This window comes from Orcinus orca, chromosome 1 (genome assembly GCF_937001465.1).
Source record: "Orcinus orca chromosome 1, mOrcOrc1.1, whole genome shotgun sequence".
NCBI classification, from domain to species: Eukaryota; Metazoa; Chordata; class Mammalia; order Artiodactyla; family Delphinidae; genus Orcinus; species Orcinus orca.
This window is the reverse complement of record NC_064559.1, coordinates 176474869-176496372: the sequence shown is the minus strand read 5'-3', so window position 1 is coordinate 176496372 and position 21504 is coordinate 176474869. Positions and strand designations below refer to the sequence as shown.

Here is a 21504-nt window from a genome sequence, read left to right as displayed (position 1 = left end):
TTTCTTTCAGGCAGTACGCCCACCCCTCAGCTTCTCCCCCTGCCCCCACCAACCCAATCACTTAGCCAGCCCTTCCCAGTCCACTGGAACGTAATGGAAGAGAAGGAGGAGTGACAATTTGTTTGGTGTCTCTAAGATTAATTTGTCTCCATTATTTAATAGAGATGCACAGCACCAAGGTCCTGGTGTGCAAACAGGCTTGCAGCACGCCGGCTGTGCAGCCCGCCTCATACATCGCTCCTGGGAAGGGAGGAACACGCCAGAGTGGGGAGAGGGCCGGAGAGAGCACGCACATGCTGGAGAGAAGAGGGAAAGCCAGGAGAGAGAATAAAAAAAATGAGTGCTTTTTAATATTCAAAAACAGTTCGCAAAATTTAATCAAAGCAGAGGAAAAGCTAACATTTTTACCACTTTGACATTTTTATTAGCGCTTTCATAAATTTTTAAAACATGAATGGAATTAGTTTACAACACAAAAAAACTGCCCTGAAAACATCTGGAAGAGACAAATAGGAAATAATAAAAATAAATTAAAAAAAAAAACAAAATCCTCCCAGTAAAATTAGCATGTGAAAAAGGCCTCCACTGCAGAGAGAGGAGGGGGGCTTTGCCCACTCAGTGGCCACCACAGTCAGCCCCAGTGGCATCCCTATCCCAGGTCCCCCGTTCTGGTGCGGACCTTTCCAGTATCACTAAAATCAAGGCAAACTGGCTCTCTCCAGGGACAGCCTGAAGAGACAACACAGAAGCCGTTGACACCCGACTGCACTAAGGAAATGGATGAGCCAGGAGACAGAAGGAGAAACAGCCCATCTCCCTGATATTCCACGGCAGCCTGGCATCTCCCCACCAAACATACCTGCTCTGTTGGCCTCATTTTTAAAGCATCTTTATCCAACACATCACAGCAGGACTGAAGAACAAATCAAGGCAGCCAGATTTCATGACTGAGAAATTCAAAGGGTCTGGTTGACTGGTCTCCCCGGAGTGCCCCCAAAGATGGGGAAGCTGACAGGAGCCCCCAGAGATAGGAAGGGCGGAAAGACTGTAAGACTGAGGCAGAAGGGAACAGAGAGGAAGCCCAGGCTGCTGCTTAAACTAGGTAATGCCTCTCCTCCCACCGCACTAGGAAGTAGGCCAGAGAGGAGAGTTTGGCTCTGAAAAACAGAACTGAGGCACACACACAGAAAATACACACTGGGTCCCCAATGTGTATTTTGAAATCAGATACCCAAGATTTCCAAGTGCTAACCCTGAGGTGGGGCTCATCTGAGTCAGGCCCATTTCTGATATATCCTTCCTCTGCCGCTAAATAGGAGAAACACTTCCCCAACAGAAAGACCTCCGTAGCCTGGTGAGTTTGGCTGCCCTGGTGTCTAAGGAAACAAATACAGCCAGCTCCTCACTAACAATGTTAGCTGGGCCCACAATGAAATTTAACCTGTGACACAACTGTACTTTTCATTTAAACTTTCATTTGGAGAGAAGCAGTGTTTGGAGACCTGCAGTTTGTCCTGCTAATAAAGACAAGTGTTGGGACCTTTAAGGATGCCATTCATCTCTGGCTTTTATTAAATTCAATTTTCTTAAGCCCATGATACATTATGAAATTAGGAGTTGACATTCCTCTGGAAACAAAAATATCTATCAAACATAAATAGAAAAAAACCCCTCTATTACCAAGAATTTATGGCTTAAAGTTGATCTCTTTCCACTTTTTTACAAGCACATGGTTTGTTTTAGAGATCTGAAATGTTATTATAGATCTAGAATTTTATTAGTATTTATTGTAAAATAGTAAGCGCTTCAGCTCCCACTCTGACCAGCACCGAGTCAGCATCCCCAACAGATACTCTTAAAACTTGGCCTTTGGGTTTCCCTGCTGCAGCTCAATCTTTCCTGCTGCTGGCTTCCTCACCCCTGGGGAAATGGAGCCAACCTAAGTGCTCACACTAAGTATGACCCTCCCAGAGAGGGGCAACAAGCCAGCCTCGGCTCCATGTGAAGAGGAGTGACCCCTGAAATGCCTGGGGGCCAGAACACAGCAAATTGGACCTGTCCTGAACACCTCTCCAATGTTGCATGCCCATCAGCCAAGACTTCCCTCCAAGACCAAGAACAGGGCCAATCTCAGAACATGACTTTGCAGGGGCCCTTCCTCAGCACCACCATCAGCTGTTGTAACAATGACCTTACACACTGGCATATTCTTTTGAGCCACTGAGGATGCAAAAGAGGAACTTTTGATAGATGACCCTTTGGGGAGTCAGAAGAGTAAGGACCTACCTCACTTAGATACTTCTAACCTTCCCATATTGCCCAGACAAGCCCAGAGCCTCAAAACACTGGCCCCAACAGCCCATTCATAGGAGAGGAGCCCCAATCTGTACCAGACGACAAAACTCCGCAGCTAATACACCTTGGGTATGCCAAACACTTCAACAGTTTTCAGCTGATAATGAGTCAGGGCGGGAACCCCCAAACTCTAAGCTGATCACATTAATTCCACCCAAGAGCTTGTGCAGATGTGCCCTAAGTGCCAGCTTCTAGGGGCAGGTGCTCGGATCATGAAACTGTTATTTCTGCCCTTCCTCCTTTGCCCTCCTTCTATTTCCTCATTCCCCTGGGAACATGTTTTTTTAAAGGAACATTTGAGTGTCTGCTTGTGTAAAGGTAGCACCATGAAGGAAAGAAGAACTGGTCTGTATTTACCAGCCCTCTTTCCCAACCCTAATAATAATTTCCCAATTCCTTACTTTTGTATGACATTTGCATTCAATTAAACTACCTGAGCATCTACTCTGTGTAGGACACTGGACAAGAGTTGGAGTGGGATTCAGAGATAAGATGTAGTCTGCATTGGAGAAGTACTCGAACTAGAGGGCAGAAAAGATACATGAGCAAGTGATGAACAATGCACTACGATAAACATCTTAGTGGAACGACATACCCAGTGTTATGCTTTTTATTACAGTGTGCTTTCAAATGTATTTTCTTATCTTACCCTTTTTAACCCTGGAATATAAGTCATATCGTCATCACCATCAGGTCATAAACCAATACTATTAAGCACCTACTATCTACCAGGCAGGGGCTGGGTGTGGACATGGAGGCAAATACAATGAGATGTGGCTCCTCTGTCTGAGGTGCTCGGCGTCTGGGCGAGGGGTAGAGAGGAGCTGGCCCCAAGACCCTCGGAGACACACACAAAATGGAATCATTTCATTCTTTCCATTTATTGTTAATGTGTTAATTGTTATGTGGCAGACACTCTGCTAAATGCTCAATAGGAATGACCGCATTGAATCTACCTAACAACTCATGAGATGGGAATCACTATTATCCCTATTTTACAGAACAATTAAGGCCCGAAAAGCAGTTGTCACTTGCTCAAGGTTACACTGCTAGTAAGGGACAGAGTTGGGACTCCAAATAGGGAAAATGAGACTTAAAGAGAGTAGGACTAACAGGTTTCAAAATCTGAAGGGTCAAGAAAGATCTGATTCTTTTAGTCTGAAAGGCTGTCTTTAAGGAGCTCAGACTCCTATCTCCCAGGAAGAAAGGCTGTTCTTGCGTTACAAGAGCGATGAATGTGGACCATCCAGGCAGAAAGTCCTGCAGGATTGCTACTGAAAAGACTCCACTATGGCTGCAGGGACACAGATGGCGCTGAGCTCTGGGCTCGGAGACGGCAGAACTGTGAGCCTTCAGTTTGCATCTCTAGCACCCAGGTCTGTTCCAGCACACAGACCTCATTCTCTGCTTTTGGTGAGTAAACACATGAAGGGGCTGATAAATAGCAAGACAGAAGCCAAGCGCATGGCTATAACAGAAAATTCTCTGTTTTCCCAGAGTTCTCCACAGGACCAGAGAGGTGAAGTGATGGTTGGTGGTGGTAGAGCCAGGATTCAAATGCAGATATACATCGCTCCAAAGTATTGATACTTTCTACTTTCTACCTCTCATCTCTAAGTGGTCTCCCATCCTCCCTCAACTGCTACAAACCACCAACATCCCAGTTTTCTGTTTGCCTGGGACCACAGTTTCCTGGAGCAGGAATTTGCTAAAATTGGGATAGTTTTGTCACCCTACACCATCCACCGCTACCTGCACTACTAGGTTGTCCAAGTGTAGAGCACCGTAACCACAAAAAGCTGGTCTGCTGATGGTTGATGGGAAGTGGCCACGACTTGATAACTAAGCACAAAAGCCTTGGAACTTGGATTTTTCAAAGTATCCATGGTTCTAAACCTATTGTATCTGCTGTCTCAATCAATAAAATGCTAGCTGCAAATTTTTTTTTAAAGGGAAGGGAAGCCAGAGAGATTAAAAGGAAGCACCAAGCAAATACTCTTTTACCTTTTTAAGTGGAGCAGAGATTTCAAATGCAGCTACTTTCTAAAATTGCTTAAGTAGGAATCCCAGTGATTCTCTTGATAAACTGAGGACAAAACTGCAACAGCATTTCAAATGAAATTTCACACGCACGATCAGTAGACTACAAGAAATAAATGTGTAGGTCGCTTTCGGTGTATTCAGACTCCCTTAAGCTAAAGTGTCTGCAGTGATAAGATTATATTCAAAGATACAACAACAACAACAAAAGGATTTTAAGCAGAAGGGACTTGGGTTAGGCATTTCTTGACAACGGGCCAGAGGGTTTAACAGTGTAGCATTCTTACAGACCTTTTCTCCAAAGCACAGATTCTTCTTTGCCTGAGCCGATGTTTCTACGATCCTGTCTAAAATGGGCAGATCATTCTTCATGGCTCCCCCCTCTCAACCTAGGAACTGGCATTCCCTCAATTTAGAGATGGTAACAACTAATCTATCCCTTCTCTACATCCACTGACTCTTTAGTCCAAAAACTGTGCACCCCTGCAGAGAAAGGTTTGATAAAATCCAAAAGCAACATCATCACATAGCAAGGCAGAAAAAGCAGTACCTGGTGAAAACATGGGTTTTATCCAGACAATGATTTTTCAATAAAAGTTCCATGCAAAGGCAGGCCCTTTCTCCAAGGGATCAAAGAGGCTCTTGGCCACAGGGAAGAGGGGAAGTTGAGAGGGAGAAGTGAGGGCTGCACTGGGCAACGGAGGGAACATGGTTTGCTTAACAGTTTCTCCTTTGGAAAAAAAAAAAAAAAAGACATTTTATGCACAAGGAGCTTATTTCTTAAACAAACACTCGTGGTTTTGATTTACACCACAGTCTGCTCCTAAATAATTTATGGCGGGTTAAATTTATTGCCGAGCCCTGGCTGGCTGCAAATTCGAATTGCCAAATAATTAGATTTTAGGGCAAAGCTTATAAATTACCCGTCGATTTGTCCGGACTTGTTTGTCAGTTGCTTTGTGCTTCGGGTCATCTTTGGCATTTGGCTGTTTGGGTTTTAATTGCTGATTTACACTTTGACAGATGAGAGCTGATGCTCGAAGTTTCAGGACAAGGAAGGGTAAAAAATTGGAGCTTTAAAAGGCTGATTTTTCACCTACATGTCCGTCTTCACCCATTCCCATAGACCCCAGAGCAATTAAAATGTAGAAAAGAGGCTGAAAATAGACACCGCTGTTCCTTATGGCGGGGGGTGGGGGGGTGGGGGGGTGGTGCAGAGTGAATTATAATTTACTTTTACTGAAATCTGAATTTTTAAAAAATATATAATACCAATAAATGAAGGAGACCAAAAGTCTTAGAAACTGCATCCTCACCCAGGGGTGTACGAGCCTGCGTCTACCTCTACACGCACCTGACTCTGAATCAGCCTCAGTTCAAATACTTCTAGATACTCAACTGTAAATAACTTTCGATATTAGTGGCCTCTGTGAAGTTGACCCTTCAGGGCAGCAAACAACCAAATGATTTCTTTGTAGCTATATGTTTACATACATTTGTCATGGAATTTATTTAAACAAATCTCAGGTTCTGTGCAGGAGAGGTGCCCCAGAGGCAGCACTATAGGAGGGCAGGGAAGTTGAAGGGTGCGAAGTCCAACTTACCATCCCAGTGGAAGGAAAAAATCTCTTTGGATAGTGCTGCATTCCCATCTACATGCTGATAGAGGGCCTGCAGGCTCCCTTTATGCTCCCCAGAGAAGCAGGGCCTGCCTCCCAGCCACCTGCTGTATCCCAAAAGCTCACCATGAGGCCATGAGTCAAAATAATACTAGTAGTAATTCTACTAACAAGAGCTGATACATATAGCTATTACATGCCAGGCACTGTTCTAAGCTCTTACATTTTATCCTCCCAATAGTCCTATAAGATTGATACTATTATTAATCCCATTTTGCCAATAAGGCAACTGAGGCATAAAGAGTACAAGTAACTTGCTCAAGGCGAGTCATACTGCTAGTAGGTGGCAGAGACTCCAGAGGGTCCAGTCCAGTGGTTAGGAGACCATGCTCCTAACCACTCTGCTATATCGCTTCTCATTAGAACAGCCTCTACCTGAGCTCCCTCTCACTTTGGAGGTTGAGAGTCCACATTCAGGGACCAGGGCACATGCAGCCAAAGCCTGTTCAGTTAATCACCCAATAGGGTGGGGAAAGTTATGTAACATGCTCAGGATCACAAGATGAATCAGAGGCTTGGTTTGACAAAGACCATCTTTCCAATCAGTGCAAATACCGCATTGAAGATCCACTAGCCGGGGGTGAATAACAGGTGATCAAGACAGACCAGGCCCACTCAGGCAGACAGCGGGTTCTGGTCAGGCAACCTGGAGAGGAGCCCAGAGAGGCTGGCTGGGCTTCAGGAAGCCTTGCTCAGTAGTCCCCATCCACAGCCCCAGGGGCTGCTGGCCTCTTCACAGAAGACTGAATCCCCCTGGGGTGCTTCATAGATTCCCTGCTCTCTGTGTGTACCTGACGGCTAGAAGCCAGGACAGGGAAACAAATGTGCTACCATGACGGCAGATTTTCAAAATCACTGACCAGTAAGTGAGCAACAAAGACTGACATCTTGCCCACACTGCCTGAACACTTCTCTCACACACTGGCTCATCGGAGCCCACATCTCTGTAAGGGAGGCAGGTATCACTGCCTGATTTTATAGACGAGAAAGCTAAGGTGGTCAGTGGTTTAAAGCAAGGTCCCTTACAGGCAGCATCCCATCTCCTGGGAACTTATGAGAAATGCAGATTCCTGGCCTCCACCCCAGACTTTCTGAATCAGAAACCCTGAGGGTGGGCACAGCAGTGTGTTTTAAAAGGCTTCCAGCTGATACTGATACTTGCTGAAGTTTGAGAACCACTGGTCTAGAGTAGAGCAGTGCTTCTCAGACTTTACATTACCTGAAGATCTTGTCAAACTACAGATTCTATTTAGCGCTGGAGTAGGGCCTGATATTCTGCATTTCTAACAAGCTCCCAGGGATGCATCCCAGGGGATGCTGTTGGTTCTCGGACCACACTTTGAATAGCAAAGGTGTAATCTAGAACATCTGTGTGACTAACTCCTTATCACAGAGATACTGACGAGTGAGAATCAGAGCGCAAGGTTCTCAGCTCTTCTCTCAGAACAAACCCTTGCTTGGCCCACTTTCAAGCCCCTTGAGTGAGCCCTTTAGATCTGCCAACCACTCCCGGCTCCTGCCATCAGACATTTAATTCTCCTGGCCGCCAAGGGGAGGAAAAGCTGGCATCTCACATCCCAGAACTTTGTAGAGCAAGTTGACACATCTCTTAGAAAGCCAGCAAGAGGTTTTCCTGCCACAGCAATGCCTGCTCCCTTTAAGAATGCCGTCAAGACCCAGGGCATCAGCTACCCAACAGAGCACTCATCATACTATTCTCTCCAAAAAAACACCTTCCTTCTGTACAAATGAACCAAAAAGCAGGACTGGATACCTAGGTCTCCAAGGAAGACCTCTCATTACAGACATAAGCCAGGAGCTATTTTTCTGCCCCTGGTCCTGAGAAAGGCCTAACACTGGCCATGGATGTAAAGCGGGATCACAGCAATTCCTACGATATCCTGAGACCCCAAGCTGGAGATGCCTCACCACACTCCACACCATCGCCATGAACTTCCTTTAAGGCCTTCCCCTAGCACTGTCCCTCTAGTCATGTTACCTCTCTAGTGAAAGCAGACCTTATCAAAATGGCATGTTTCCTCCCACTCATCAGTCCCAGCCTCCTCCATCCCCAACTAACTACCAATCCCTTTCAGCTGAGCAGTTGGCCTTCATTCAAATCTGCAAGTGCTGGGGGTGGGGTAGGGGTGGACAGTGAACAATACAGAGTCCCTGAACTCCATTTCAGACATCGCAATCTCAAACCATGGCCCTCAGTTTGTATCACACTTGTGGAGAGCAAGATTCCAAGCTTTTCAGCCAGTTATCGTCCTATCTACCCAACCATCACTACCTACCTCCCAAAGGCCAATGGCCAAACAGTTCATCAAACAGACCCTAGAGGAGTAACGGCCTACATCACCACTAAGAAGCTGACCTATGTAAGGTGTACCTGACATGGACCTTCAGCGCAGAGCACTCCACTTACAACAACCATAGGTTTCGCTCTCCACTCCTTACCAAATCTCTTAGCACCACTGACTACCAGAGCCCACAAGTACCCAAAAAAGCTATGAGCTACTTAAGAGCACAGTTCTCAAGCTTGTTTCTTTCCCAGCACATCTAAGGGCTACAACACATAACTCCTCTCCATTCCCACCATCACCACCTTAGTCCAACCCCCTAACCCACTTTCAAGTAATGCCTCCTAACCAGTTTCCCTCTGCCCATGTTTAACCCCTTGAACACTTTTCCCTCCATTCCCATGAACTCTGGCTTATGATATCTATTTCTGTTTCCTCTCTTCCACTCAACAATACATTCACACTTCCTTTTCTGGGTCACCAATTTTGCCCCCAACCTTACTGTGGACTCTGCACTTCTTCTCCTTTCAGCAACATCGGCATCTTCCAGTGAGAGCCTCTGCCAGCATTTAGCCTTCAGATGAGCCCATGGCTGGAAGGGCCTCCCCAGGACGAGACCATAGCACTGGAACACAAGTGGAGCCCATACAACAGACGTTTGCTAACACAGACCAAGGTCTCCCACTGGCCAGCTACAGGCAGGTGCAGGGCCTAAACAGCAGCCCGTTCCAAGGCACCTTCACTTCAGCTTAGGGGCTTCCCTGATGTTTGAGGCCCCCTCCAGAGTCTACCTCCCTCCTTTCTGATTCTCCCAGCACCTAATCGGGCTTTGCCTGTGGTAGCACTCAACACATGCAAACCTTCTCTGCCTGTCCTAACCTGCTCACCCTTCTGCTGCAGACCTGCCAGCCTGGGGGGCTAGTGTCAATCTGGGAACACTCTTGTTTCAGGCTTTTAGGTAATGACTCAGTTTTCACAGCTAGAGCTCAAACCTCATCACATAAATGCATGACTGTGGGGGCTTTTTAAGTATTGTGAACACCCAGGATAAGGGAATAAAAAATAATCATTCCAATGGCATCTTAATCAAAATGATGCAGGACCCTTTTTCCCAACAAGACACAGAGATGGAGGAAGCATCTCCTAATATCAGTTTCCTCATGTCAGACAACTGATTTCAGTCTACAAAGTAAGAAATGTAATCAACAGAGGGGAGAGGAAAAACAAAACAGTATGGGGGCAGAAGTGAAGCCCATGGACCAACCCTAAACGCTCCTCTGGATTGCACTCCCCCTCCTCCCTTCCCGACCTAACTGGTTTTCTTTCTGTGGCTGTGTTACCTGTTGCTCCTGCTCTGAGGGAGAGCTCATCCCCACCTCCCACCCCCTCCAGTCACCTCCACTGTAGCAAATCTCTTCTCATCCAGGCTCTCCTGCCTCTTCATTAATCCTTCCCTCCTTCCTTCTGTTTCTCAATGTTAGTCAGCAGGCCGTTTATCTGTTTGAAGGGTATAAACCTCCCTGATCTACGGAAGGAGGTCTTCCCAAGGGATGCCCAGCAGATCCAGACGCAAACTGCCAGTACTTGGCGGGCGGAGCGGCTGTCAGGTCATTCCCTAGCCCTTGCCTCTCTCCCTGGAGACCTTGCAGCCCAGCCCAGTGCTACCTTCAGGGGCAGCTCCCTGACAACGCCTCAGGGCCTCAGCTCACATATTTCTATCTTGATCCTCACCCTTTTGGCCCACACGTTACTAGCTAAAATTCTCTTAAACCTCTTGTAGCCTCTGTACTCTCACTTGCGGCATCCCAATAAGATGTTCTGCTTGAACGTGAGAAATACCATATCACCGATATAGACCATCCTACTAGCCAAACAGTGAAATAATTTGCCGGGTTCTGAGAATTCCCTAGTGGTCCAGGGGTTAGGATTTGGCGCTTTCACTGCTGTGGGCCCAGGTTCGAGCCCTGGTCCGGGAACTAAGATCCTGCAAGACGGCATGGCAAAAAAAAAAAACTGCCGGGTTCAAAATCTTCATTCTCCCTCTTCCTCATTTTCAACGTTCGTGCACAAACAAGCTTGCAATGCAGGTCAGGTTTTTCAGACTTCATTCAGTTGGTCCTGGCTTACTCTGTGAGTGCCTTCTTTCATTCCTGCTGCAGCAATTCTGAGAGTCCTCCAGCCCACTTGGCCCTCTCGGCCTCCTGACTTTCCCTTAACAGGAAGCTGTGCAACCCCTCCCCCACCCGTGAGCAGGGCTGACCAGTCCCCTCCTCTATGCGCCCACTGTACTGAGTGCTCACCCAGGCCACGGTACTTATCACGCTGCTTCACAGCAGTTACGCGGCTGTCTACCCTCCTCGACTACGAGCTCCTTGAGGGCAGGGATCATTTCTTGTCTTTATGCCCCAGCATCTAACATAGAGCTTGAAGTTGTCATCCAAAGAGTAAAAGGAGGCCTTTTTGTTGCCTCTAAGGTGGCTACCATGAAGTCCTCCCCATTCCTTTACTGACCTGGTTGGTTTTGTCATGTCCAACAAAAACCTTAAAAGGCAGCTCAGTGTCACTGTTTAACAGTCCCTAATTTCATTCACCATTTATCAATGGCCCTATTCTTTAGAGTTCTTCCCCACCATCAACCTTAGCTCCATGTCTAACAAAATCTGCATTCCAACTGCTGTCTCAGCCCTGGAGAGGCCACCGGATAATAGGAGGCTGGGGGAAATGTCTTCTGATTTGTACTAAATTACGTGGTGACTTTGTTACGGTGACCCAGCGCTCCCCAAGGAAAGTTCCTTGGTCCCACCCCAAGGCAACTCCATAGCCTAACTACACACTATGGCAGCTTAAAGGTGTAAACCCTGGGGAAGGGAGAGAAGCAGACTGAATATAGCAAATAAACCCACTTCGATCGTACCCCTGCTATGCCAAACACACGTGGCAGCACCACCATGCACCAGTGCTCCACTCCCCGACATGTGTATTTTACTTTTACATTGCTGTGTCTGCTCCAAATAAAGAAGGGCCGTTCGGCTTTCACATGAAGTTACAACAGGGTCAAGTTCCGGACACGGCAAATGGGGCAAATGCTTGTCCCACTCAGGGAGCACTAGTGAGGAGCCACAGTGAGAGCCAGGGGAGGCCCATCCCTACGAGGGACCACCAGGAAACAGCAGCCTGTGGAGGGGGGCTCAGGAAGGGGTGGGGGAGGTACCACATTTATGGAAGCAGCAACAAAAAGGACAAAAGGGCCTAGTGGGCTGCCCCATGCCCACCCATTACTGGCCACCGATAGAGGAATTCACTTACAATGACCCTGAAAGAAGAGATGTGTTAAAGCAGAGATAAGAAAGGCAATAATTGGTCTGATGGGCAGGGGAAAAATTATTCCAGGAGTCGAGAGCCTATGCAAGAACACTTACGGCTCACACAGTCATCATAACTCAGCCCCCTCAAGCATTTTGTGCTCTGCTTATGGTGTTAACTTTAATGTCTTAACATATAACACCATCCACACTAACACAAAATACTACACACACCAGATGAGGCTGAGTTATAGTTGCTGTGGGAAGCATAACTTTGAATTTCCTGATTTTGGTGCATTTAATCTCAACCATAATGTTACATTAACGTCGGTTTTGCATTTCATTTCCCAGTTTAGAAGAATAGCGTCAGCGCCTTGGCCTGTCTGTACAGAAGGGGCGGGGCTGACTGACCACAAGCAGACGGACCACCACCCAACAACTGGGTCCTCCGCTAAAAAGCCTGACCCGGGGCCTTCCCTGGTGGCGCAGTGGTTGAGAGTCCGCCTGCCGATGCAGGGGACGCGGGATCGTGCCCCGGTCCGGGGGGATGCCGCGGAGCAGCTGGGCCCGTGAGCCATGGCCGCTGGGCCTACGCGTCTGGAGCCTGTGCTGCGCAACGGGAGAGGCCACAGCGGTAAGAGGCCAGCGTACCACACACACACACACACACAAAAAAAAAGCTTGACCCGACCCCGACCCCTTGGAGGAACCTAGACCGACCCCGACCCCTTGGAGGAACCTAGACCGGGACAAGTGAATGGGGAGGGAAGGGTGAGCTCTTTCTCTAGGGAATGGCCTTTCCATCCACTTGCAAAGTACAGGAACCAAGAGGAGAGGGGAAGAAGCCGAATATGGAGCAAAGAGCAATGTGTGTGTATCAGGTGGGGGGAGAGTAGGGGGTAGGGGGCTCCTGCCTCTCAGCCTTGAAGGGAGAAGGGAATCAATATAGTGTGATTTGTGGGGATCTTAACCAATTTCCTGTGAAGTTTTCCAAAATGTCTCTCTCACAAAAGACTAATGATGAGGAGCCAGCTTCAAGTCATACTGAAATCCTCCAAATGCCTCTCTTCTATTTTATCCCTTCTCCTGTCACCACCAACCCTCCCCCCACCCTGCCCTCCCAAAATAACCCGGCATCTGGACAATTTTCTATAAAAAAGAAACGCCTTTACTCATAGTTCTAACTCAAAATGCAGATGGAGATTCTTCAAGGTTTCCTTAAAAAAAAAAAAAAGCCCCTGTGGACAAAGACCAAACACTAGAAAACCTCAACCCCAAAGGTCATTTTTCTCCAAAGTTGTGGGCACTTAAATACAGATGAGAAGGAAAACAGTCACCGGGGCTGCTGCAGAGCAGTGAGAAAAAGGCTGTACCTCGGAGCCTGATGGAGTCTGATGGACGAACTCAGGGAGGGAGGGGAGGCGGCAGCCAGGACATGTGCTCCCAGACAGGAGCGCCGGGCCGCCCCTCCCTGGCCATCTGGACAGCTGAGGTTACTTCCTCCTCCCCGCATGCTGTGGCCTACACCTCATTTTCCTCACTTACATTTGCTTTGGTCTTTTCTGAACACTGAGGTGGTGAGAGAACTTGCCCCCAGGTTAAAGCTGCACAATTAAAGTTCCCACCAAAGCTTTCAGGCTGCTCCCTGGGCTTCGGGGTCACAGCCACCAGCATTCGATGCACACCCACACCAAAATGAGCAATGTGAACTCCTGCTGCCGAGGACAAAGCAGCCACGATTCTCCGAACCAGATAAAAACCTACTTCCATATCAGGAAACAATTCCTAAAGCAAGAAAGGAACTGTATTCCTCAAATTTTGAGTCTCGAAAACATTTTAATCCACCTAAGTTAACATTTAAGTGAAAAAATATTTTCAAACGAAAAACGGTCTCATGTTCAACCAATACCTGTCATGTTAATCTGAATCAAAATGTGTAAAACAAAATGAGTGCAAATACCAGAAAGGTGAAAGCCTGTTACTGGCAAACCAACCACTCCAGTTTCAGTGAGCTGAACAGAGTACAAAAATAAACAGCAAAAATTACGACAAATGGGAAATACCAGATGTTTTACCATGTTTACAACCAATATTGTTACTCAAGTACAACAGAGCTTGCACCTGTCAGTTTGCATGGTGGCATTCCTTTTGGATAGTCCCAACAAGCTGACTCAGGGATTTCTGAATAGCAGACACAGATGAGAGAAATGAACCCCATGCCGAGCCTCCAGAGAGGCCCTGGCCCAAAACTTGTTCCTGCCTCCTATGCAACTGAGGAGTATGACACACTCCCAAAAGAATCAGAAGTGCACTGTGTTCAAGTATTGAACTCTTGGGAGCCAGGCAGCAGGGGAGCCGGGGTGGTTCTGATTCACAGTCCAAGCACACCCCCAGGAGGCACACAGATCTTGTCCACAAAGTATCTCTGTCAAATGGACAGCCATCAAGAGGTTCTGAGAGAGCTAGGTAGGGCTGATCTAACCTGCACACCATATTCTAGTCCTTTTACTGTCTCTTCTAGAAGTTCATTCTCATCTCAAATCTCAATCTTTCCTGCTTCCACTTATATTCTTTTTTTGTCCTTATTAAAATGAAGAGCAAGTTATTATCATACTCCTTGGAACAACTCCTTCCAAGTCTGGACAAGAAATCAGTCACTAAAACCATATTCAGTTTCTCTTCTTTCTAAGTCTTATTTTTGTGCCTCTAATAATTTTTGTTCCTCTTTTTTTATTTTTTATTGGAGTAAAATTGCTTTACAATGTTGTGTTAGTTTCTGCTGTACAATGAAGTGAATCAGCTATATGTATACCTATATCCCCTCCCTCTTGGACCTCCCTTCCCCCCTTCCCCCCCATCTAGGTCATCACAGAGCACCAAGCTGAGCTCCCTAATTTTTGTTCCTCTTATCCTGAGCTTTTCCAATTTCTCCACTGCCCTTGTTGACCAAAAGATCTAAACAATAGAGGCTATAATGAGAACCTGACCTATGAGGACCTCAGTGGAAGGACACTATCCTATCTGGGACTGACAACTTCTCCAATCCATCCTCCAACCTTTCTCTGAATCCTTTCAGGACCCTGCTACATGCAAACTTTAGGGAAGGGTTTTTTTTAAAAGAAAGTGGGGTTGGCGGGGGGAGCTTTAAGCTGCCAATAACAATAAGTCTCAAGTCACTTCTAAGCTGCCCATCCCTTTCCTGAGAGTGGTCCAGTGGGTAGTTCAACAACAGAGCTGTCTGGCCCCAAACTCACCTTCTTACCTGTTGATCACAGCATTGTAGAGGCTTAATGAAGTAGAGATGCATTACATTTACCACTTGCCCTAGATCCACTCAAATCCATCACTATGTCACAGCAAGGAGTTAGATTGATCTGACAGGATTTGCTCTTCTTCACAAACCCATATAAGTTATTACTCAGTACCCTATGCTCTTCTAGCTGTTTGCTGATTGATTATCTGACGATCAGGTCAAGTATCTTCTTTGGAATCACAGTAAACTAACGGGTCTATAATTTCCAAGATCATTCGTATTTGCCTTTTAAAGATAAGCAAGACAGCAAATGCTTCTTCCTGAGTTCTCTAAAGTAACAGCTAATGCTTTGCTAATAATGAACCAGGACAGCCAATTCCTTAAGTGCCCTTGGAATCACATCATCAGGGTTCATTGATTCTGGAGATAAACTTTAATCAGGCTCAGACCCTGGTAAAAAGCAGGAAGCCCAACCTCAGGCTAGGTCTAAAAGGCCCTGGTGCCTAAGTCTAGGAAGGAAGTTGGTGATACAAGTGATTTAAATCTGTACTGCATTATATCTTCAGCATTGCAATAAATAAATTAAAAAAACAAAAAATTAAAAGCACAGTGCCCTTGACAGAGAGATGAAAGGTGATACTAACAGATCAAACTGAGACATGAATCAAGTTTCACCTTCAGTAACATTGGCAGGACCCTCTGTAGGACAAGAGAACAGAGCCACATAATTATCTCAGCTTATAATCTAACTGAAAAGTTCAGAAACAAATATACATAGGCATGTGCCAGGAAGCAGAAAGCAGGAAATGTCATCAAGAAGGTGCCAGGCAATCATGAGGCTTCAGAAGAGGGATGAATCCTATGCAGTAGCAACGTGTTAGGTTTTAGACTCAGGTCCTACTAAGGCTTGCTCAGCAACTGAAATCATCAGCAAGGGAAATAATATGGCATACTGGGGTATGGCTCCCTGATTCTCAACCCAAGAGAATCTACATAACCAAAACTCCCACCCACCACCCAGGTACACCCACCACAGAATCTCCAGTAGTTTGGGGAGGTGGAGAAGACGACCCTACAGCACAGGTAGGAGCAAGAGGCTGAGAAAGAAAGTGTGGCTCAGGCTGCCCCCAAGCCGTCTTCCCTTTCATGCGAAGTTCCTTCCCCTAGGAAGCTCTCCTCATCCAGCGCCTGTCTTCCCAAGCCTCAGCAGGCCTGATTCCAATCCTCCCCCAAAGGCAGACCACTACTTTGAGAATAGGAAACAAACAGGAAAGGAGAAAGGGAAAGGTAAAAGGGTTGTGGTATCTGCTTTATGGAAAATAATCTACTAACCTAAAGATAGAACCCCTCCCTGGAAAAAAAAACCAACCATGAGAAATGAACCCAGTTTACCTCTGAATGGACCTCCCTGTCTCCCAAGTGCCTGCTGCTACAATCCTCTTCTCCTCCTCTTACTACCGAAAGCTACTCCCAGACCCACTTGTCTACACACCCCCAAATTACCCACCTGATAATCCAGCCCTACAGGGAAGAGTTCCAGTCCTAGAGTCAGGCATACCCAAGGCCCCCACACTACAAGGCACTGCCACATCGGCCCCCAATCAGGCCCCCAAAGCAAACACCAAGCAATCCAATATCACCTAGCACACGTGTCTCTCTGCTGCTAATCCAAGCTTCTTAGCAGCACTGCCTCAAAAGGTAAAAGATCTCTGAACACAGTTGGTAACTAAGAAAAAAATGCAAGCAAAGAAATTTTCCTTTCCAACAGACCAGCAATGGTTGTTCAGGTTATCTAATGCTGTATAACAAATCATCCCAAAACTTAGTGGCTTAAAACATCAATAATCATTTATTATCTCCCACAGCTCTGATGAGCCAGGAATTCAGGAGTGGCTCGGCTGGTCAGTCTAGCTCAGGGTCTCTCCTGAGGTTGACGTCTGATGTCCACTGGGGCTGTAGTTATCTGAAGGCTTGACTGGGGGTAGCAGAGTCACTTCCAAGACAGTGCCAAGGAACATGACCAGCAAGTTGGTACTGGCTTTTAGCTAAGAGCCTCAGTTCCGGTACACATGTGCCTCTCGCCAGGGCTGCTTGAATATCCTCAAAGCATGGTGGCTGGCATCTTCCATAGCAACTGATCCAAAAGAGCAAGGTGCACTGTGATGCTTTTTATGACTTAGCCTCAGAAGTCACGCAATGTCTCTTCCACTATACTCTGTTGGTTATGCAGGGCTAGTTCTCACTCATTGTAGGAGGGGGGAACTACCAAAGGTGGGAATATCAGGACGTAAGGATCGTTGGGGGCCATTTTGGAGGCTAACACAGTATTCCTTAAAAGAACATGCAGCAGTAGCAGGAGAAGGAAGGAGGGAAGGGAAAGGAGAGAGGAAGGATGGGACAGAAGGAAACATTTTGATTCCCAAAGGCTGAGACCAGAGAGAAACAGTGTGCCCAGTTCTCTACAAAGACCTCTCAGGTCTACCTTACCCTAGGATGCCTGAGTCAAGTCCTGCTTCTTAGGCAGGAACTCCAGATGAGTAGCTAAAAGCCAAGAAGACATGAGAAACTTCCTCTGGGTCCCAGAAAGCAAGTCTATCCTCCCTCCCTCCTTGCCCACCCCATCTTTGCTGAAGCAATGATGCAACAGTTACCTGAGGATGAATCTGCGGCTTGTCACACGTGGCCTCAAAGTCCAGCACTAAAAAGTAGTGATACCTCTGGGGAGGGAAGGACATCATTGCCGCCATGGATGCGCCAAAGCTGTGGGCCGCCAGCTTTCTGGTGGATATGGAGCAGAACTCCGGAACACCACAGGGAGAAAATAAGTGGGAGCCCAGCACTTTTCTTGCTCTTGAAAGTAAATATGAAGAAAATCGAGCTGCTCCAGTCTGTAAAGGTGCTAGCATTGAACATCCAGAAGCATCTAAAACTTAGGGGAGGAAAGTTTAAAAGAAAAAAAAAAGAAAGAAAGAAAAAGAAAAAAAAAAAAGAACAGAGTCTGGGTTACTCCCTCCCACCGTGGCCCTGTTCCACCTAGTCTTCAGGAATATTCACAGAACATGAACCACTCCCCATTGTTTCTGTGCCCCTTTTCTAAATCCCAGTATTCGTTACTGAAGTTCAAGACCCTTAATACTGGCCCCCACAGCATTATGACATTCTCAAAACAAGATGCAGCACTGGCCTTGATCTTTAAGTGGAGCTCTAACGTTCAAAAGAGAGAGAAAAATTCTGTGGTCACTTCTCAGGTGGCAACAGTTAACATTAAAGCTAAGTTTCCCAAAGTAACCCGGGGTGCCCCGGTTGCACAATCAGTCCTGGGAGCTAAGTAGACTCAGACAAACAGCAGGAAATGCCCAGGACTCTCTCCTCAGCTCCATTCCCAGCCATTGTCCCTGGCTTTCTTGTCTGTATCTTGATGTCTCCACATGCCCTCCTCCCTTCTCCCAATGGGAAAGGAGCAGAGCCCATCACAGGGAACTTGCTCACCATACTCTGGTGATTCCCCAGCCCCCAGCCAGTAAGTGGCACCTGGGGGAATGAACGAAGCCTGCAGAGCACAGCTGCCAACAGCCTCGGGCCTTCCTCCGCTGCCTTTAGACTAACTCTCTACTAGAGGCCTTGAATGACTGCAGGACTTTTTTTAAATAGGGAAGAAAAAGAGAAAACCCAGATGTGGTGGTAATGGAAGCATTGCTAAAAGTCTAGTAAAGTTTTCTGAGTGTACATGTGCAAAAAAAAAAAAAATCCAAATCACTTTTCAAGTTTTCCCTTTAAATATGCAGAATGTCTGCTCCTTAGAGGACTAACGAAATATAAAAATCAAAGCCTAAGTTTTACTCACGAATAACTCAAGCTTCCTTTAAAAAAAAAAAGAAGCAGGAATAAAGCAGAAATTTTGTGTTTTTCCCATTTCATACCCAACACTCAAATTCCCTCAACTTTAATCCTCGAAGTCAAACAAGAAATCATGCTGCTCAATACGGAAATGGCCACAGTTTAAGCTTTCTGAAGCCCCAGTCAGACGGAGCCAAAAGCTTGCCTCTGAGAGACTGCAATGGGCACTCCCTCCCTCCTGCAGCGTGGAGGAGGCTGGCAGCCTGGGAAGTCCAGAGCACACCAGTGGCAACAAGGTCACTACCACCCGAGCGGACATGGACCATGCCAAGTATCACTTCTCACCCCGGCTCTCCCGGGACTCAAGGAATGACCTACAGTAACTTGCCTGCATATTTATTAGGATACGTGCTGGTGTGGGTCCTCAATTTCCCTATTCCTAGAGTGAAGTTCCATATGGAACAAAGACCAAGAAGTATTTTAAGTTCTTCATGATTCTAGCACAAGCGTAGTGCTTGTTTTCACCGTGGCCTACAGCCTCTCCAAAAACGCAGCCAAACTCCGCAGCCTGGGATAGACAAAGGTTGGCTTGAGTTTCATTATGGAATTCCTTGGAAAGGCAAACGGGCCAACATCCTTCTGAAAGCCGGAATGCAAAATAACTCTTCATGTCACCTACTCCTGAACGGTACTGGAAGCCTTGCTGAGATGGGAGACACCAGTCTGCTCAGATTACACGTTGTAGTTTGAATCCAAAGTCCCTCAGGGCCTTAGAACTCTTCTCTAACCTCTCAAAGTCAGGTCATGCATAAGGACTTTTGAAAGTCTTAATGTTTTCCAATGTGTATATATAGTGTATAAAGTGTTTTGAGTCAATCAGACTCCATCTGCCAAATACTACAGGCAATTAATCGTCATGATTAAGGAGGGCTTCTGGGTTTGAATCCTGGTTTTACCACTTATTTACCATGGCACCTTGGGCAAGCTCTGTTCTTCAATTCCTCACCTGTAAAATGACAATAGCAGCTCCTGCTCCTTAAGCGAGAGTGAAATGAGAGGACATATGTGAAGCTGTAAGAGCAGGGTCTGGTACATAGGGCTCAATAAATATAAGCTGACTATTATTACTACTACTATCCTATTGGGCTATACCCACCTGGCCAAGCCTGGACCCCCATACTTTGGGCCTATAAATCCAATGCATAAGGCAACCTCAGAGAGTAACAGGTGTCTCCTGCACCCCCAGATTGCTCTAGACCCCCCCATACTACATACTATATATGCCCTATTCCCTCCCATGGACAACACACTGATGGCCAGAGGTCCTCATGCCTGCAGGCCTTGCTTTCTCATCTGATTTCACCCACATAAAAAAGCTTCTCTCTTGTAAAAAGTCTTGAGAGCAGACATTAGGAGACCAGGCTTCCACATATCAGCAGTCACTGGGTTCCATACTTCCCTTATATTTAAAAAAAAAAAAGTTCAACTCAAGTCAAGAAACAGAGGGCAGCTCTTCTCCCCTTCCTGAAAAATTCAATCTAATGGCTTTAGAGCCATTAGTTGTGGCAGAGGAAAGTAGGGTCTACATCAGTTGAAGTGGGAGGAGCAGAAGGGTCTAGGAGGGAGTATCAGAGCCCAAGCTGGGTGAGGAGGCATCCATACAGAGGCAGGAAGGTATGATGCAGCATGCCACAGCCCTAGTGGGGTATGAAGGGCATCTGTTGGCGGAGAAGGAGCCGCAGCCTGATGTGGGGACTCCCAGGCAGGGTAAAAGAGTACCCAAGAGGGGGAAAGGGCAGTGGCAACAACGGGAGATTAGTTACATACAGAGGGATTGACCAAAAAAGGGCATATGTTAAGGGTAATGGGACCAGGTTTCTCACTGTTAGAGGATGGAATTAAAACATGGAAAGGGAAAAACATCTGTGGTGTCAAATTGGAATTGGAGTGTGAACTCATGGTTTCTGATATATATATAATATATAAAAATAAAGCTAGGGCTTCCCTGGTGGCGCAGTGGTTAAGAATCCACCTGCCTGGGGACATGGGTTTGAGCCCTGATCCGGGAAGATTCCCACATGACACGGAGCAACTAAGCCCGTGCGTCACAAACTACTGAGCCTGCACTCCAGAGCCTGTGAGCCACAACTACTGAGCCTGCGCTCTAGAGCCTGCGAGCCACAACTACTGAGCCCGCATGCCACAAGTGCTGAGGCCTGTGTGCCTAGATCTCGTGCTCCACAAGAGAAGCCACTGTAATGAGAAGCCTGTGCACCGCAATGAAGAGTAGCCCCTGCTCGCCACAACTAGAGAAAGCCTGCATTCAGCAAGAAAGACCCAATGCAGCCAAAAATAAATATATTTTAATAAATAAAGCTAGATGTACATATGAAGATGAGTATATATCAATACACAAATATATAGACACAAGTATATATATTTTCTAGCTCTGTTTACTGAAGGGCCAGGGAGCAGCAACACTCTGATAGCAGTGTGCACATCTAGCACCTAGCCGCCTTCTAAACAACATTCTCCACTGAAAGAACTAGAGCTCTTTGGAGAACTGGCTGATTCCAGGGCTGTGGCAGAGAAAGTACAAGATGAGCCTAGAACATCCTGTTGTGCCAGAAAGCAAGGAAATGCTCAAAAGAATGCAGAAACCAGCTTGAAGGGGCTCCCACTGGCAAGTAAATAATGATATTAATGGATTATAATGCACTGAATAAAAAAGGAAA

General features: G+C 46.6%; 1 protein-coding gene across 17 annotated transcripts in view; it reads right to left on the bottom strand.

Moving 5' to 3' along the window:
• Positions 1-21504, bottom strand: part of ERI3 (ERI1 exoribonuclease family member 3) — a 129970-nt gene that overhangs the window by 97248 nt on the left and 11218 nt on the right. For 16 of the 17 annotated variants that reach the window (XR_007471442.1, XR_007471444.1, XR_007471453.1 and 13 more), the window contains one exon: positions 17584-17861. The exons of the other annotated variant lie outside the window; for it this stretch is intronic. Coding sequence is in view for 13 of the 16 variants with exons in the window: in XM_004266306.4 (XP_004266354.1) it covers positions 17584-17861 (278 nt within the window). In the remaining 3 variants the exon portion in view is untranslated. The remainder of the gene's footprint in view (positions 1-17583; positions 17862-21504) is intronic. 17 annotated transcript variants of the gene reach the window in all.